At 42.2% G+C, this 16,760-nt stretch overlaps 1 protein-coding gene across 2 annotated transcripts in view; it reads right to left on the bottom strand.

The window, feature by feature from the left end:
* LOC120031757 (lysine-specific demethylase 5A-like) overlaps positions 1–16,557 on the bottom strand; it is a 46,507-nt gene extending 29,950 nt beyond the window's left edge. The window contains exons 1-8 of one of the 2 annotated variants that reach the window (XM_038977553.1): positions 15,110–16,557; positions 13,902–13,979; positions 13,165–13,287; positions 12,742–12,912; positions 10,512–10,688; positions 5,280–5,358; positions 2,041–2,132; positions 1,639–1,806 (exon numbers count right to left, since the gene is read on the bottom strand). In XM_038977553.1, the coding sequence (XP_038833481.1) occupies positions 1,639–1,806; positions 2,041–2,132; positions 5,280–5,358; positions 10,512–10,688; positions 12,742–12,912; positions 13,165–13,287; positions 13,902–13,979; positions 15,110–15,256 (1,035 nt within the window). In that variant the 5' untranslated portion in view covers positions 15,257–16,557. The remainder of the gene's footprint in view (positions 1–1,638; positions 1,807–2,040; positions 2,133–5,279; positions 5,359–10,511; positions 10,689–12,741; positions 12,913–13,164; positions 13,288–13,901; positions 13,980–15,109) is intronic. The other variant, XM_038977554.1, reaches the window with a different exon arrangement.
* Positions 16,558–16,760: the final 203 nt, after the last annotated feature.

Below are 16,760 nucleotides of genomic sequence, written 5' to 3'. Positions count from 1 at the left end.
TGGAATGTTCTCAACCAGCTTCACCTGGAATGCTTTTCCAACAGTCTTGAAGTAGTTCCCACATATGCTGAGCACTTGTTGGCTGCCTTTCCTTCACTCTGTGGTCCAACTCATCCCAAACCATCTCAATTGGGTTGAGGTCGGGTGATTGTGGAGGCCATGTCATCTGATGCAGCACTCCATCACTCTCCCGCTTGGACAAATATTCCTTACACAGCCTGGAGGTGTTGGGTCGTAGTACTGTTGAATAACAAATGACAGTCCCACTAAGCGCAAACCAGATGGGATGGCGTATCGCTGCAGTATGCTGTGGTAGCCATGCTGGTTAAGTGTGCCTTGAATTCTAAATAAATCATAGACAGTGTCACCAGCAAAGCACTCCCACACCATCACACCTCCTGCTTCAAGGTAAGAACCACACATGCATAGATCATCCGTTCACCTACTCTGCGTCTCACAAAGACACAGCGGTTGGAACCAAAAATCTCAATTTGGACTCATCAGAAACAAGGATAGATTTCCACCGGTCAAACGTCCATTTTGCATGTTTCTTGGCCCAAGCAAGTCTTCTATTGGTGTCCTTTATTAGTGGTTTCTTTGCAGCAATTTGACCATGAAGGCCTGATTCATGCAGTCTCCTCTGATCAGTTTATGTTGAGATGTGTCTGTTCCTTGAACTCTGTGAAGCATTTATATGGGCTGCAATCTGAGGTGCAGTTAACTGTAATGAACTTATCCTCTGCAGCAGAGTTAAGTCTGGGTCTTCCTTCCCTGTGGCGGTCTTAATGACAGCCAGTTTCATCATAGCGCTTTTTGGTTTTTGCGACTGCATTTGAAGAAACGTTCAAAGTTCTTGAAATTTTCCGGATTGACTGACTTTTACGTCTTAAAAAGTAATGATGGACTGTCGTTTCTCTTTGCTTATTTGAGCCGTTCTTGCCATAATATGGACTTGGTCCTTTTCCAAATAGGGCTATCACAACACAACTGATTGGCTCAAACGCATTAAGAAGAAAATCAATTCCACAAATGAACTTTTAACAAGGCACACCTGTTAATTGAAATGCATTCCAGGTGACTGCCTCATGAAGCTGGTTGAGAGAACGCCAAGAGTGTGCAAAGCTGTCATCAAGGCAAAGGGTGGCTACTTAAAAGAATCATAAACATAAAATATATTTGGATTTGTTAAACACTTTTTTGGTTACTAGTCTTATTTCATAGTTTGTCTTCACTATTATTATAGAAAATAGTGAAAATAAATAAAAACCCTTGAATGAGAAGGTGTGTCCAAACTTTTGACTGGGTCTGTATATCAGTCATTCACTTCCATATCATCACAGCTTGACAAACACTACAACCTATTCATACGGAGCAAAAATTGTAACACGTGGCAGGCAGGTGTGAACTGCATCCACTTTGTTGTAATTCTCCTTGTGATTTACATTTTTGTATGTATTTATGCACTAAATATGGTGATGTTGTGCTGTTTGAGATGAGATACATTTTCCGAAAAGGATACAATAAAGAAATTATTATAACTCAAACTACTGCAAAAACCTTCCATGAAGTTAGCTGTCATGTATGTTTCTCAAGTGAGGAATCGGCTTGGGTAGTGGAAGAGTCACCAGAGTTCCATACCTCAGCGACACACTTGGGGCATCGCCAGTCCCCCTTGGGGACATCCTGTAGGGGCGGAATCAGACAGAAGGTGTGGTAGCTATCATCACAGCCGTCACACAGCAGGAGGCGATCCTCCTCGTCGCCTCGACCACACATCAGGCACATGTACAGGTCAATCTGGGGGATCTAGAACAGGAAATACAGAACAATAATAATCAGTCAAATGATTATATTCAAAAAGTGGTCCATGTAATTAAAAACATGTTTTGCGCCGTTGTCCACTAGTGATTCATTTGTGAGTTAGTTGAACAGGACAATACAGACAGAGAAGAAAAGTGGAAATCAACTCACACTTACAAAATTGAGATTATAGAATAATAGACAGACACAGATGAGGAAGTTAACTGGTGTGACACTCACAAAGTTGACCTCCAGGGTCTCCTTGCGTGGTCGCATCTTAATGGCGAAGGCCTGGGCCTTCAGGTGACGCTGCTTCTTATTCAACACATCGTCTGCTCATGTAACACAAGAGAACAGAATTGCTACAATAATGAGCTGAGGAAATTGACATAACACAACTTGTATTCCCCCCCCCCAAAAAAAAATATAGAAAAAAAACGTTGCACACTAATTATGCTCCAAAACATTTAATGGGTATAGCAACCAACGTTTCGGCACGCAGTGCCTTCTTCAGGGTTACATGGCAAATGATTGAACCAGGTTATGTAGACAAACAGTGCAATTAGCACAGCCAATGAACACAGTGAAGGGAGTATCATAGTAATTGAGGTAATGAGGGATGAAAAAGTGGAACTGTTAAAAAAACTAATATTTTACAGCATGCCAAGGTGTAAATAATTGCTCAATGTATTCAACATCATCTTATGTCAACATGATTAGATATAATAGAAAAATCTTGGTCCACCGAGAGTAGACTTCTTCCAACCAATCCATTGGTAGACATTTTAAAACACTGTATTTTTACGTGTATAGACACACCCTGTGTTTGAACGAAATGCACTGAGCTTCTCTGGTGCTTTAAGCACACTGTTGAAATAATTAAAAGGACACACAAACGACGAGGGGGCCCAATGGCCACTCTGCGTTAAAGAAAATTACTAAGTGCGCCTGTGTGACTGGCACACGTTCTCTCTCTCCTCTCCAGCGAGCAGGCACTACAGCAGAGCAAGTGTTCATCGTGCTGTCCGTGCTGAAGCTGCAACATAAGTACAGCCATTTAATTTCTTACTTGTTCCTCTGACTGAAAACTTCTGTTACCGAAATTGTTCAGGAAAACAATTCCCTCTATTCCATCAACCCCTGCTCTGTTTACGCAATGCATTGCATCCACATGGCCAATAGGCCTGACCTATAGACTATCATAATCACATCAACAAATTGGTTAAAAACTCCCAACACCGTGACAGCAAAATGGATGTGGAGGACGTGAAAAACAAACGTGAAAACGGGGGAATGTTTACTGGTTGCTCAGGAGGGAAAGGGGAAGTCATATCTGTGGAAGACATTTGACTTAGTTGTGGAAACTACTGGAGATCCAGACAAAAGGAGGGTATAGGAGCAAGCGTTGCATGAGTAGTGTGTGTCAAACAGGTGCTGTTAGATTAAAATATAATTGTTCTGCTTGTTTGGAACACTGTAAACACTAAATTAAATCATACCAGAGTCTGTTAAAATGTAATAATTTTTTAAAACTTTTATTACAGCATAGCAAAGATTTAAAACAGCCGAATTTGAGAAATTGCTTTACCCAACATATTGCGTTAGCATGAGGCTAGGTGCTCACAGAAATCAGTAGGCTATTAAACAAAACCAAACAGGCAACAGAAGCAGGATCTGTCTTATTTCTGTAGATATATATGGATGATTTAAAAAACAAGGCACGTTTAACAGTTATGCTATTGATTATAGGCCTAATTAAGTTGGAGTTTCCTCTTGCCTCAATTTTCATAGTCAATTAGAGCAAAAATTGTTTCCTCGTCTCTTCACTCCGCTGCTGCCTCCACCTCTTAGTTCACAACACCAATATGCTGGTTAACTTCGCTATTATGCACATAGCAACATATAGGGAAAGGCGCCAATTCAACGACGCACTGAAGATTGTGTTTCAGAACAGCAGACAGACAACTATCCATCCCGGGAGAAAACACATTTATCATAAAGTCAAATTGTGTTCACTAGGGCCTCCCGGGTGGCGCAGTGGTCTAGGGCACTGCATCGCAGCGCTAGCTGTGCCACCAGAGTCTCTGGGTTCGCGCCCAGGCTCTGTCACAGCCGGCCGCGACCGGGAGGTCCGTGGGGCGACGCACAATTGGCCTAGCGTCGTCCGGGTTAGGGAGGGTTTGGCCGGTAGGGATATCCTTGTCTCATCGCGCACCAGCGACTCCTGTGGCGGGCAGGGCGCAGTGCGCGCTAACCAAGGGGGCCTTCCGTTGGAGGCGCGCTGTGTTAAGAAGCAGTGCGGCTTGGTTGGGTTGTGCTTCGGAGGACGCATGGCTTTCGACTCTCCCGAGCCCGTACGGGAGTTGTAGCGATGAGACAAGATAGTAATTACTAGCGATTGGATACCACGAAAATTGGGGAGAAAACTTTTCTCTGTTCAGCTTTCCCTCGATCCTGACTAGTCACCCAGTCCCTGCCGCTTAAAAATATCCCCTATGCATCATGCTGCCACCACCATGCTTCACCTTAGGGATGGTATTGGCTAGGTGATGAGCGGTGCCTGGTTTCCTCCAGACGTGACGCTTGGCATTCAAGCCAGAGTTCAATCTTGGTTTCATCAGACTAGAGAATCTTGTTTCTCATGGACTAAGAGTCCTTTAGGTGCCTTTTGGAAATCTCCAAGCGGGATGTCATGTGCTTTTACTGAGGAGTAGCTTCCGTCTGACCACTCTACCATAAAGGCCTGATTGGTGGAGTGCTTCAGAGATGGCTGTCCTTCTGGAAGGTTCTCCCATCTCCACAGAGGAACTCTGGAGCTCTGTCAGAGTGACCATCGGGTTCTTTGTCACCTCCCCGTCCAAGGCCCTTCACCGATTACTCAGGTTTGGCTGACCGGTGTGTGCCTTTCCAGATATTGTCCAATCAATTAAATTTACCACAGGTGGACTCCAATCAAGTTGAAGAAACATCTCAAGGACGATCAATGGAAACAGGAGCTCAATGTCAAGTCTCATAGCAAAGGGTCTGAATACTTATGTAAATAACATATGTTTTACATTTTTAATAAATAAGCAAACATTTCTAAAAACCTGTTTTCGCTTTGTCATTATGGGGTATTATTTTTATAGTTCCTCAATGTTTTTTTCCCATACATTATTGAATAAGGCTGAAATGTAACAAAATGTGGAAAAAGTGAAGTGTCTGACACTTCTCGAATGCACTGTATAGTGCCATTATCTTTCCTACATACTTTATATCTGGTTTAAGTTTACACTGAAAGTATTTTAACATTCCGAAAATGTATTTACAAATTATTCAAAAAATTATGAATAAAAAGTTTGGACTTAAGCGTCCCAAATTTTTTTTGAAGCGGGCTGCCCAACAGTTTCAATAGTAGAAAAACCCCTGAACACATACTTGTCGTTGCAGCATCTGCTCTGAGTAAGTGAAGTCAAATAAATACTAGCTAAGTTCCTTACCAGCTGGTACAATCTCTAACCCAACCATCTTGGGAACACTGCCAAAGATATGCAGGGTCTTGGGCTCTTTGATTTCCCGCTAGGAGAGGAGACAAGAACATAATACAACATCAAGGAACGTTCCTGGGACAAGTCCAAAATGTCACCCTTTTCCCTATATAGAGCACTACTATTGACTAGAGCATTATGCAGGCCCGGTCAAAAGTAGTATAATATATAAGGAATAGGGTGCTATTTCAGATGCAGAGTCCTGGAGAGATGTCCAGGAAACAGTTAGATCCTGTTGGAATGACAAACATCAGCCACTGACCCCGTCGAGAGTTCCACTGACTGCAGCTGGGGAATCTAGGACATGAAGGGGCAGAAGCTGGGTTGCTGTTCAATTAAAAGGTAGCCAACAATGGTAATGTGATATTGGGCTTGGATAATCAATGAATCCATGGTGATACCTCTGTAGGCTGTATATTGTATGTCATTTGGATGTCTGTATGCCAAAATACACAAACAAAACTGTATTTTATTTGTCACATGCGCCAAATACAACAGGTGTAGACCGTACAGTGAAATTCTTACTTACAAGCCCTTAACCAACAATGCTTTGAGAAGAAAATTATGTAAACAAAATAGATAAGCAGAAAATAAAAAAGTAACAAATAATTAAAACAGCAGCAGTAATACAGTAAGTTAACTCTGGACTACCTCTAGCATGGTCTCCGTTAACTGGTAGTAGCCGGCTTCTGGCGGATAAAGGTTTTTTAAACGCAGAAAAATAAAATTGAAATGTGGCAAATTTTCTGGGAGAATAAGAAAAAAATCCCATTGCGAAATAGTGCTTCTCGGTCTATAGGTGAATTTGCATACTGTTATGGAATTAAATTGGCACGTGTACAGTATATTCGTTACGTATCTTATTCATCATACGTGTACAGATACAGAGCCTTTGAGCAGAAAATCTGTCAAGACAGCACAAGAGCTGCTGCTGCTACAGTATCTCAAACAGCAAATGCATAGGCAATGGTAGATAGGTTTCATCAGAGGATCACACACACCACTTTGCAATGAGCTTGAGACAGTATGCATTTTGAAAACATATACTTAATTGTTTGAAACCTGAACGTTTTAATACGAGGCACGTCTTACCTTGCTTAAAAGTAGTCGAGCAAAAATCAGACCATATCCACAAAGGCAATTATTTTATATCACTTTTCTTTCATTGTCCAGTAGCCAAAGGAACAATCATATTAGATCTGTCCTCTTTCTACATTTCTAATGGATATTTTCATCTCTGTCACATGAAACCACTCACATGTGCCCTTTTGACAGCCATGTTCTCACCAATTGCATTATGGAACAAACATTTGCGCGTAGCCTACCTCACATTGCTGCGCTTATGTGAAAAACTTATTTCTTCACATTACAAACAATTTTATCAACATTAAGCTACATTTTCTAACCTGTTGCATCAGACTAATTGCTTTTTAAAGTTTTCTATTTAGCCTAGACCTACTGTCCCAAAGTCAGTTTGGATAGGCTATTTCGTTCTCGACAAGCTGACCAATAGAATAGGTAAACTTTTCTACTTAGGGGTTTATCAGTTTGACATAGGCTAGTAATTTTGCTATTCGTTACGCGTCTTGTTGGCTAAGGAAATGTAAATATGGACAGTTATTCTAACATCTTCAAAGTGCACATCAGAACACCATACCGGCTTTGACGCTCGTCGGTTGTGGCAGAGCTTGAAAACTATTACAGACTACAAAGGGAAAGCCTGCCGCGAGCTGCCCAGTGACGTGAGCCTACCAGACGAGCTAAATGCCTTTCATGCTCGCGTCGAGGCAAGCAACACTGAAGCATGCATGAGAGCACCAGCCGTTCCGGGTGACTGTGATCACGCTCTCTGTAGTCAATGTGAGCAAGACCTTAAAAACAGGTCAACATTCACAAAGCCGAGGCTAGGCGAATTACCACGACATGAACTACAACTAGCAAGAGTCTTCACTGACTTTTCAACCCCTCCCTGACCGAGTCTGCAATACCTACATGTATCAAGCAGACCACCATAGTCCCTATGCCCAAGGAAGCGAAGGTAACCTGCCTAAATGATTACTGCCCCGAAGCAATCGTCTGTAGCCATGAAGTGCTTTGAAAGGCTGGTCATGGCTCACAACACCATCGTCTTGGAAACCCTAGACCGACTCCAGTTCGCATACCACCCCAACAGATCCACAGATGACGCAATCACTCCACACTGCCTTTTCCCACCTGGACAAAAGGAACACCTATGTGAGAATGCTGTTCATTGACTACAGCTCAGCGTTCAAAGCTCATCACTAAGCTAAGGACCCTGGGACTAAACACCTCCCCCCGCAACTGGATCCTGGACTTCCTGACGGGCCACCCCCAGGTGGTAAGGGTAGGCAACAACACATCTGCCACGCTGATCCTCAACATTGGGGTCCCCCCTCAGAAGTGCGTGCTTAGTCCCCTCCTGTACTCCCTGTTCACCCACGACTGCGTGGCCAAACACTACTCCAAAACCATCATTACGTTTGCTGACGACAACAGTGGTAGGCCTGATCACCGACAACAATGAGACAGCCTATTGGAAGGAGGTCAGAGACCTGGCAGTGTGGTGCCAGGACAACAACCTCTCCCTCAATGTGAGCAAACAAAGGAGCTGATCGTGGACTACAGGAAAAGGCTGGCCGAACAGGCTTACATTAACATTGACAGGGCTGTAGTGGAGCAGGTGAAGAGTTACAAGTTCCTTGGTGTCCACATCAACAAACTATCATTGTCCAAACAAGACAGTTGTGAAGAGGCACGACAACACCATTTCCCCCTCCGGAGACTGAATAGATATGGCATGGGTCCCCAGATCCTCAAAAAGTTCTACAGCTGCACCATTGGGAACATCCTGACCAGTTGCATCACCGCCAGGTATGGCAACTGCTCGGCATCTAGCTAAGGCGCTACAGAGGGTAGTGCGTACGACCCAGTACGTCGCTGGGGCCAAGCTTCCTACCATCCAGGACCTATATACTAGGCGGTGTCAGAGGAAGGCCCAAAACAATTGTCTAAGACTCCAGTCACCCAAGTCATAGACTGTTCTCTCTGCTACCGCACGACAAGCGGTACCGGACCGCCAAGTCTAGGATCAAAAAGCTCCTTAAAAACAGTTTCTACCCCCAAGCCATAAGACTGCTGAACAATTAACCAAATGGCCACCCAAAAGATTACAATTGACACGCTCCCTTTGTTTTTACACTGCTGCTAGTCGCTGTTTATTATCTATGCTTAGTCACTTTACCCCTACCTACATGTATACCCGCACATTGACACGGTACCAGTACCCCCTGTATATAGCCTCTTTATTGTTACTTTTACTATATTTTCTTAACTCTATTTATTGAACTGCATTGTTGGTTAAGGGCTTGTAAGTAAGAATTTCATGGTAAGGTTGTATTCGGAGCATGTGACAAATAAAATTCGATTTGATTGAAGGACCACACAATCGTTGCATCCTCGACTTCCATGTTCTGTTAATATGACGTGCCATAATACAAATGTGATTTCCTTCATTCTGAGCACCATGGGTGCATATGGGTCCATACATTAGATCAGTATCTCAGTTAGCAGCATATAAAAACTACAACCTAACGTCCTACAGAACTTGTGATAAGAAATATGTTGTGCTGAACTCCACAAGAGGAAAATTTAAAGATACTGTTTATTATCCATGCATGGTCACTTCAAATAAAATAAAAATATATATACTTTTATTTGTCACATAGACATGGTTAGCAGATGTTAATGCGAGTGTAGCGAAATGCTAGTTCCGACAATGCAGTAATATCTAACAATTCCCCAACAACCACCAAATACACACAAATCTAAAGGGGTGAATGAGAATATGTACATGTAAGTATATGGATGAGTGATGGCTGAGCGGCATAGGCAAGGTGCAATAGATGGTATAAAATACAGTATATACACTACCGTTCAAAAGTTTGGGGTCACTCAGAAATGTCCTTGTTTTTGAAAGAAAAGCTCATTTTTGTCCATTAAAATAATAACTTCATGATGACAGAAGTGAGTGCTAAGGGGAGATAGTCATTAAGTTCAGTTACCTTTGCCTTCTTAGGTACAGGAACAATGGTAGCCATCTTGGATCATGTGGGAACAACAGACTGGGATAGGGAGCGATTGAGTATATTCGTAAACACACCAGCCAGCTGGTCTGCGCATGCTTTGAGGACGCGGCTAGGGATGCCGTCTGGGCCAGCAGCCTTGTGAGGGTTAACACGTTTTACTCACGTCAGCCACGAATAAGGAGAAGGGGCGGGGGGGGGGCTGTACTATCCTCAAAGCGGGCAAAGGTGTTTAGTCTGTCTGGAAGTGTGACGTCGGTGTCCGTGACGTGGCTGGATTTTTTCTTGTAGTCCGTGATTTCCTGTAGACCCTGCCACATACGTCTCGTGTCTGAGCTGTTGAATTGCGACTCCACCATGTCCCTGTACTGGCATTTCGCTTGTTTGATTGCGGAGAGAATAGCTACCCTGTTTATAGTCAGACATATTCCCAGACGTCTTTCCATGGTTAAATGTGGTGCCCCCGCACATTAACCGGTGCCCCCGCACATTGACTCTGTACCGGTACGTCCTGTATATAGCCTCACTACTGTTACTTTATGGTTGATCCTTAATTATTATTATTTATTTTATATATATTTTTTACTTCAGTTATTTTTGTAAATACTTTTAACACTTCTTTTGTAGAACTGCACTGTTGGTTAAGGGCTTGTCAGTAAGCATTTCACTGTAAGGTCTACACCTGTTGTATTTGGCACTTGTGACAAATACAATTTGATTTGAATTAAAGCCCTTACAGTAACTACGTGACCCCATGACACAGGGTGACGAGCAGATTTGCCAAGAGAGAGATCTCTCTTGATGTTATGGGCACTTGATGTTATGGGCACACGCAAGGCTAAGGCTCTCTGGCTATTGAGAATGTAGCTAATGAGTCCAGAGCCAGCACACAGGCTGCAAAGGCCCTCTTGCTAATGAGAATGTATCTCCATCCAGCAATTGCATTTCCAGTACATTAAGTCCCCAAACAAGTTAGGCAAAAAAACAGAAGAGTAAAAATGCAGATCATTTTAGTAAATCACCATGTGAAATCAAAATGAAAGTGATAAAATAAAATATAAAAACAGTCTCCGGTGATCACCTCATCACCGACCTCAGACTTCAGGCGGCGGGAGCGTCGCTCAGGGAGCGGGCAGTCCTTGTTCGGAGTCCCGTCACTCAGGCTGTCCCTCTCTCTGTCCTCTTCATCCTCCTCTTCCCCCATGCCCTCGTCCTGCTCCTCTCCATCATCTCCCTCCTCGTACAGACGGTGGATACCCTGAGGGGGACAGAGAAGGCAGGGAGCAGAGGTAAAAGACCACAACAGAGGCAGAAGAACACCTACAAACCCACTTCACAACAAGGTGGTAGCAGATGTAAGGTGTTGGTTGCTAGCTTCTTGGAGTGGTTGAATAGAGCATGGTGTAGTAACATTTATAACATGGCATTGTTGAATACACATTTCTGATTGGCATTCTAGAGCATGCATTATTTAAGTGATAATGCCCAATAAGCCAGTGTTTGGAGGGTATATTGGCACGGGTGTTGTTAGGCCCAAGGGACGGCAAACCGTGCCAATATATCCTCCAAACACCGGCTTCAAGGGCATTATCACTTTTATACAACAGGTTACATATTCAAATAATGACTGACATATTTTAATTAAAAACATTATTTTGATTAATTTATTCATACTATTTAATCATTCTACAAGATATAGTCCCGACATAAAATCTAGGGTTGCTACCCAAGCCGGCTGGTCGTGCATTCTATTGGTTCAGTTGCTAGAGACACGACCCAGTCGTTCAGTCTTTTTGTTCGTTCAAAACGTTCCATTGCCTTACTGGCTGGCAAAGTTCTGATCCCGTGCTTGCTAACTTAGTCACGTCAAACAATGAGGTGCGATTTCACCTGGCATATAAACTGTGCTCTCGTCAGCACACTGTTGAGCAAGCCAACACACTAACACAATCACTTCAAACACTGAAGCTGTAAAGACTGCAAACTAGCTGCACTTTGTTTTGTTTGACCTTTTTTTCAATTGACATTTCTTTGTATATATATCCATAAAAATGATGCCAGCTGATGAATGATTTCAACTGACTGAGAAACGCTGCCTGCCTCGGTCTCGTCCTGACTCCCGACCCCTACACGTTCATTACTATGGGACAGCTGGAGATCCAATTTGAATATTGAAACAATATCACAAATGTCTGAGAGACAGACAGCAAAGTTTATACTAGTCTTCGCTGTTGAAAACTAAATGTTAGTCTAAAAGAAATGTGAGAATGTCTAGATGCTTTTTATAGTGGAGATCAAGTTTATAATTTGCCTGGCTGGGCTGATGAGAAAGTAGATTGCGCAGTCAGACGGAACAGAGTAAATAGGCATTTTAACATCATAGATTTAGCTGGTGGAAACTTGAAGAATAGACACTGGCTAAAATGAGCATTTAACCAATCAGCATTAGGCTCACCCGTTGTATAATTCCCTATAACACACGGCATATCTGCACGGTAGCATTCAATGGCTATAGTTCATTCTTACATGTTCTATGTTTGAGCTTCTTTTGAAAGCAAAATTCAAATGAAAAACATTATTGGCATTGTTGAATTTGATTTTCATAATGGCAAGCTAGGACTGATGGTTTGGTTAGCTAAACTAGCAAGTCTGTTTGGTTAGCAAAGGCAACTACTGTAGCTATCTAGTAAACTTGCTAGCTATTCCAGTGGACGAACACATTTCTAGCAGCAAAGGTGTTAAATTATAGCCATGGTATAAAAGGGATAATCAACTCGAGGCTCTATGTGTCCTCTGGAAAATAATGCAACTCCGTGGAAGGTTAGTTCCATTCCACTAGCACGTTGTGGAAACCACCTTCCACATCGTTCATTATTTCCCATAGAATGCATTGCCTCTCGTTGATTATACCTTACATATTGTGATACAGAACCAGAAGAGGCTGGTGGGAGGAAGTATAGGAGGACGGGCTCATTGTAATGGCTGAATTGAGTCTATCCCAGCCATTACAATGAGACCGGCCTCCTATAGCTCTTCCCACCAGCCTCCTCTGTACAGAACACTGTTACAAATGTGGCTGTAGCATGACAAAGCACAAAAGGAAAGAACCACGACAGGGTATTGACATGAGTTGTAAGTATGTAAAAGTGTGACTACACAGCACAAACCTATGATGATCCACACCTAACACTTGCCGAAAGAAGGCTGAAGCCATTCACTACCGCTATTGACATCACAGAAACATTTCTCACACTCCACAGACACCTAGCCTAAATGTTATTGTGTGCATGTGTCGGCCAATAAGTGCTTACAGTGAGCGTTGCTCCAGACTGGAAGAGCTCATAGGGGTAGAGGATCCTCTCAAAGTGGGACCGCAGCAGAGAGCCCATACCTTTCCCCGGGGGGAAACCCATCCTGCTGGCCACCTTGGACCATCTCTTCTCCTTACACACTGCCTCAAAGCCTCCCTCGGAGGAGACAATCTGAAATGCAATGTTTTTTTTAGTAAGATGGTTGTGGTTGACTCATACACAAAAAGCATATTTTCAGAAAACTAAGGAGACATTCAAATGTACACCAGCACTTAGCACCTCGTTGTTGTCCTAAAACAAAATCCAAAACAAACTACTTACTCCTCAGTTATAAATAAATGACAGTATACTTACACAAACACCACCCTGCATGTTTATAAAAACAATATACTGTTCAGGTTAATGTTCTGACTCCGGTCTTACCTTGCTGAGCTGGTACAGATCAAGGATCTTCCTCTCCACATGAGGGAAGCGCAGCCTGGACCCCTGCAGCTCCCAGAATTTGGCAATCTGATCCAGGAAGTTGAGCTTAACTCGAGTGAGGGCCTGAAAGCAATGGGAGAGGTGAGGGAAGGGAAGGGTACACAAACACATGAAAGTCAATTCAAATGAAAAATCTGGCACGCTCCACTCTAAACAGGAGTATAAAGAGGTGTCTTCGGGTGCTGTAGCCTAGGAGAAATCAAAGTAAAGACAAAGCCTACACAATCCTGTGACTAATATCCTTTAAACTCTTAATGTAGGCTAAGTTACAACTTTTCTGTCCCTAAAAACCTTTCCTAAAGCAGGCCTAGGCCTACCACCCATTCAGCCAGCGCTGTTAACTCAGTCATTGTATTCAAGAGTGCTGCCCCCAAAATGTGACGACAGCTGCAGTCAATGCACAAAAGGTCTGCACTGTCCAGCCACACCAACGTATAGGCTACCTCCTCACAAAAAAACATGTGTATTCATAGACTACTACATCTTTATAAAAAGACATAATAACATATGGTTAAATAACATACATCAGTGAATGACTGACAAACTCAGCTGAATTGACTACTTACTTAGGCAATACCTCTATTTAGGCCTATACCTTAAAATTACTACAATCAGGCTACCTAACTGTATTTCCAACATAGCCTTCACAGTGTTGTAACTAGGTACAGTATACTTACCTCCAATTCATTGAGTCTCTGGACTCTGGGAGTGAAGCGGAAGTTGCGTACATCGCAGGCGAAAGGAGGTGCCCAGTCCTAACAGACAGAAGAGAACAATTTAAACCAAATGAACAACTTTGGTTCAGATTTTCATACAATGAAGTAATGAGGAAGTAAAAGCAACAAAAAACAAGAAAACACTTGTCAACATAAACATTACATAACACTTCAAATCCCCTTCACACATAAATATAGGGATGTGTGGATACAGATTGGGAAAGCGTCGGCCCAGGAAATTAGATGTTTAAAAAAAATACATAAAACATATAAAAACGTTTAAAATCCATCCGACAATACTGGATATGACAAATAATTGAAGTCCCTGTAGTCTAATTGCGTCAAAAGACTTATACCCAAAAGACAAATAATATTGGAGCACAGTGCATCAAAGAAAACCTCCCAGAAGCAACTGTCAAGTTTCAGTGCTGGTGAAAAATAGACCAAATATAAGAGGGTTAGCCTAATCACTCAAAAGGTTCCATGTGGGAAATAAGAATAAAAGAGAAAAATACAAAAAGGGCAATATTAGACATACATTTGATTTGCACAAGGCCAAATGTGAAAAACATGAAAAGTAGAGCATTATGGTTCTCACTTCCTGCTACTGTTGGCCTATCCCCCCCCCCAAAAAAAAAATGTATTACTCTTTACAGCTAAATACATGGATATTGTTCATATTGTAGTCATGATGTAACAAAGACTTGAAAATATAGGGCATCAAATGAAAAGAACCTAGGAGTTCATTTCAAATTGTTAATAGTTCAAAAATGTATCTAGACATCATCTAATTCGTGTAACGTTACTTGATATTCCGAATGTAAATTGCGATCTGTCCAGGAAACACCAAAAAAGAAAACAAAGAGTCATAGACGGGAGTCTGGAATAGAGGCCGCTGTTTTAAAGACGACTTTACTTCAACTGTTTGGCAAAATATAAACATCCAAAATCATTGTTGAAATAAAATGATTAACAAACATGAAATTTGACTCATTTGACCTCCACAAGTGAAAAATTCAACGAGTAAAATGTCCTTACCCAACTAAAAATGTGCGTCGGGCTAGGCCGAAAATACCATAAGTAGATGACAAGGGCACAAACCAACGCAGGCGTAAATCTTAAAATGGAAGCAATGTGTTATATTCCAAAAGCAGAAACAGTGAGGTTACCTCGGGCGGTCGAATTTTGCAGATGCCAGTTCTCTCTGCAATAGGTCGAATCTTGTTTATAAATCCTAGTGGATCCGAAAAATCTTCCCAACTCGGCTCAAAAACTGGGCACTCAGGAGGGGGTACGAATTCAGCAAAATCGGACATGATGAAATCACAACTGTTAAATTTTCTTTAAAAAGCCTATAGTACTTCTTAAAAATGTATTATGTTGACATCTGTGAGTGACATCAGTCCATGATTAGGCCATCTTTCAATTAGCACACATATTGTTGCTTCGGCAACTTCTCCTTCATGTTCATGATTGTTTTAGTCTCAAGAAAAATAATTTCAATGAAGACAATTTCTTGATATGCCAACAGCTGGGCGACATGACAATATTGTTGAGTTGACGTCTCAAAGACAAAACTGTAAAAGATCAAAAATAAAATGTCCATTCCTATTCCATTTTAAGGAAATTACTGGGCCAAGCCGGAAGGCGTCCACCCCCACCACTCCTGTGCAGCAACGTAAACTGCAGAACTGAGAACTACCTGGAGCGCAGGACAAGATCAGTCAAAAGCGCCATCGCTCCCCTGGACATATGATCCACCATCAAAATAAAAACAGCCCAAAAAAAATGCATTTATAAGTATTCTAAGCTCCATATTCACCGAATAAACATTTTCCACATTATTTGCGATTTCACTTTTGAATATCCATCGGTTGTGACATCTTCATGTGCCAGGATATTGTATTATTTCATCCAGATTTCGCAATATCATCCATTTAAAGTTGCGCCTCAGTGGTTATCCAATCTAATTATGACATTCTTGAGTGGTTTTCCAGCCTAAATGAATGCGATCCTCTTCATCCCGAAGAGTAGCTGATGACCATCAACATTGAAACGAGAGCAGTTAGCTAGCAATTAGCGCACATTGTTGATCAAACCGTGTCCACTCCGACGTCCATTCATTTGAAGGAGAACGTTAACTTAGCTAGCTCGTCGCTACAACAGGCAGGGGGATCCGTGGAGTTGAAGGGTCGACCTTCCCGATGCAGCAACAGACGTTATTTGCTCCACAATAAACCAGACGACAAGCTAATAGAAACCATTCTCATGCATACAGTTATCCAGCTTCGTGTCACTCGAGTACTTCTAGCTGCCGTTGTCATTAAAAACGACGATACTTCCTAGCTACTTTAGCCTAGCCACACGGTGCTGTGACTGCTTGCTAGTTGCTGGCGAAAAACTTCGTATGGTCTTTCTTTAGTTTGCTCGCACAGTTCTGGAACAATATACCTTTTTTTCAGGATAAACATTTCGTCTAAAATTGTTCATTAGAAGCCTATGTTGCTCGACACTGGACTTTCCAATATTGTATATATTGAGATACTATCCACCTTTCTTTTGCTAGCAATAACCATATCACTACCATGTACCAATCCTCCACTTCCGCCTCCACATCCGCTTCAATAAAACTAGAACCATGGTTTTACTTATTTCCCTATACAAAAGAATATGCCTCCAGATATGTACATCAACATTTATGGTAAATTAGTTGTCGTTTTGTAAGGTACTCCGTTCTTAACCAAGTGGGAAAAAATCCATCCTCACTAGTGGCCCTTTCAAGACCACTCGGAATCGGGGAAAAACGAGGTCAAATCGTGA

Source organism: Salvelinus namaycush, chromosome 38 (genome assembly GCF_016432855.1).
Source record: "Salvelinus namaycush isolate Seneca chromosome 38, SaNama_1.0, whole genome shotgun sequence".
Lineage (NCBI taxonomy): Eukaryota > Metazoa > Chordata > Actinopteri > Salmoniformes > Salmonidae > Salvelinus > Salvelinus namaycush.
This window is presented reverse-complemented; position numbering and strand designations above follow the sequence as displayed.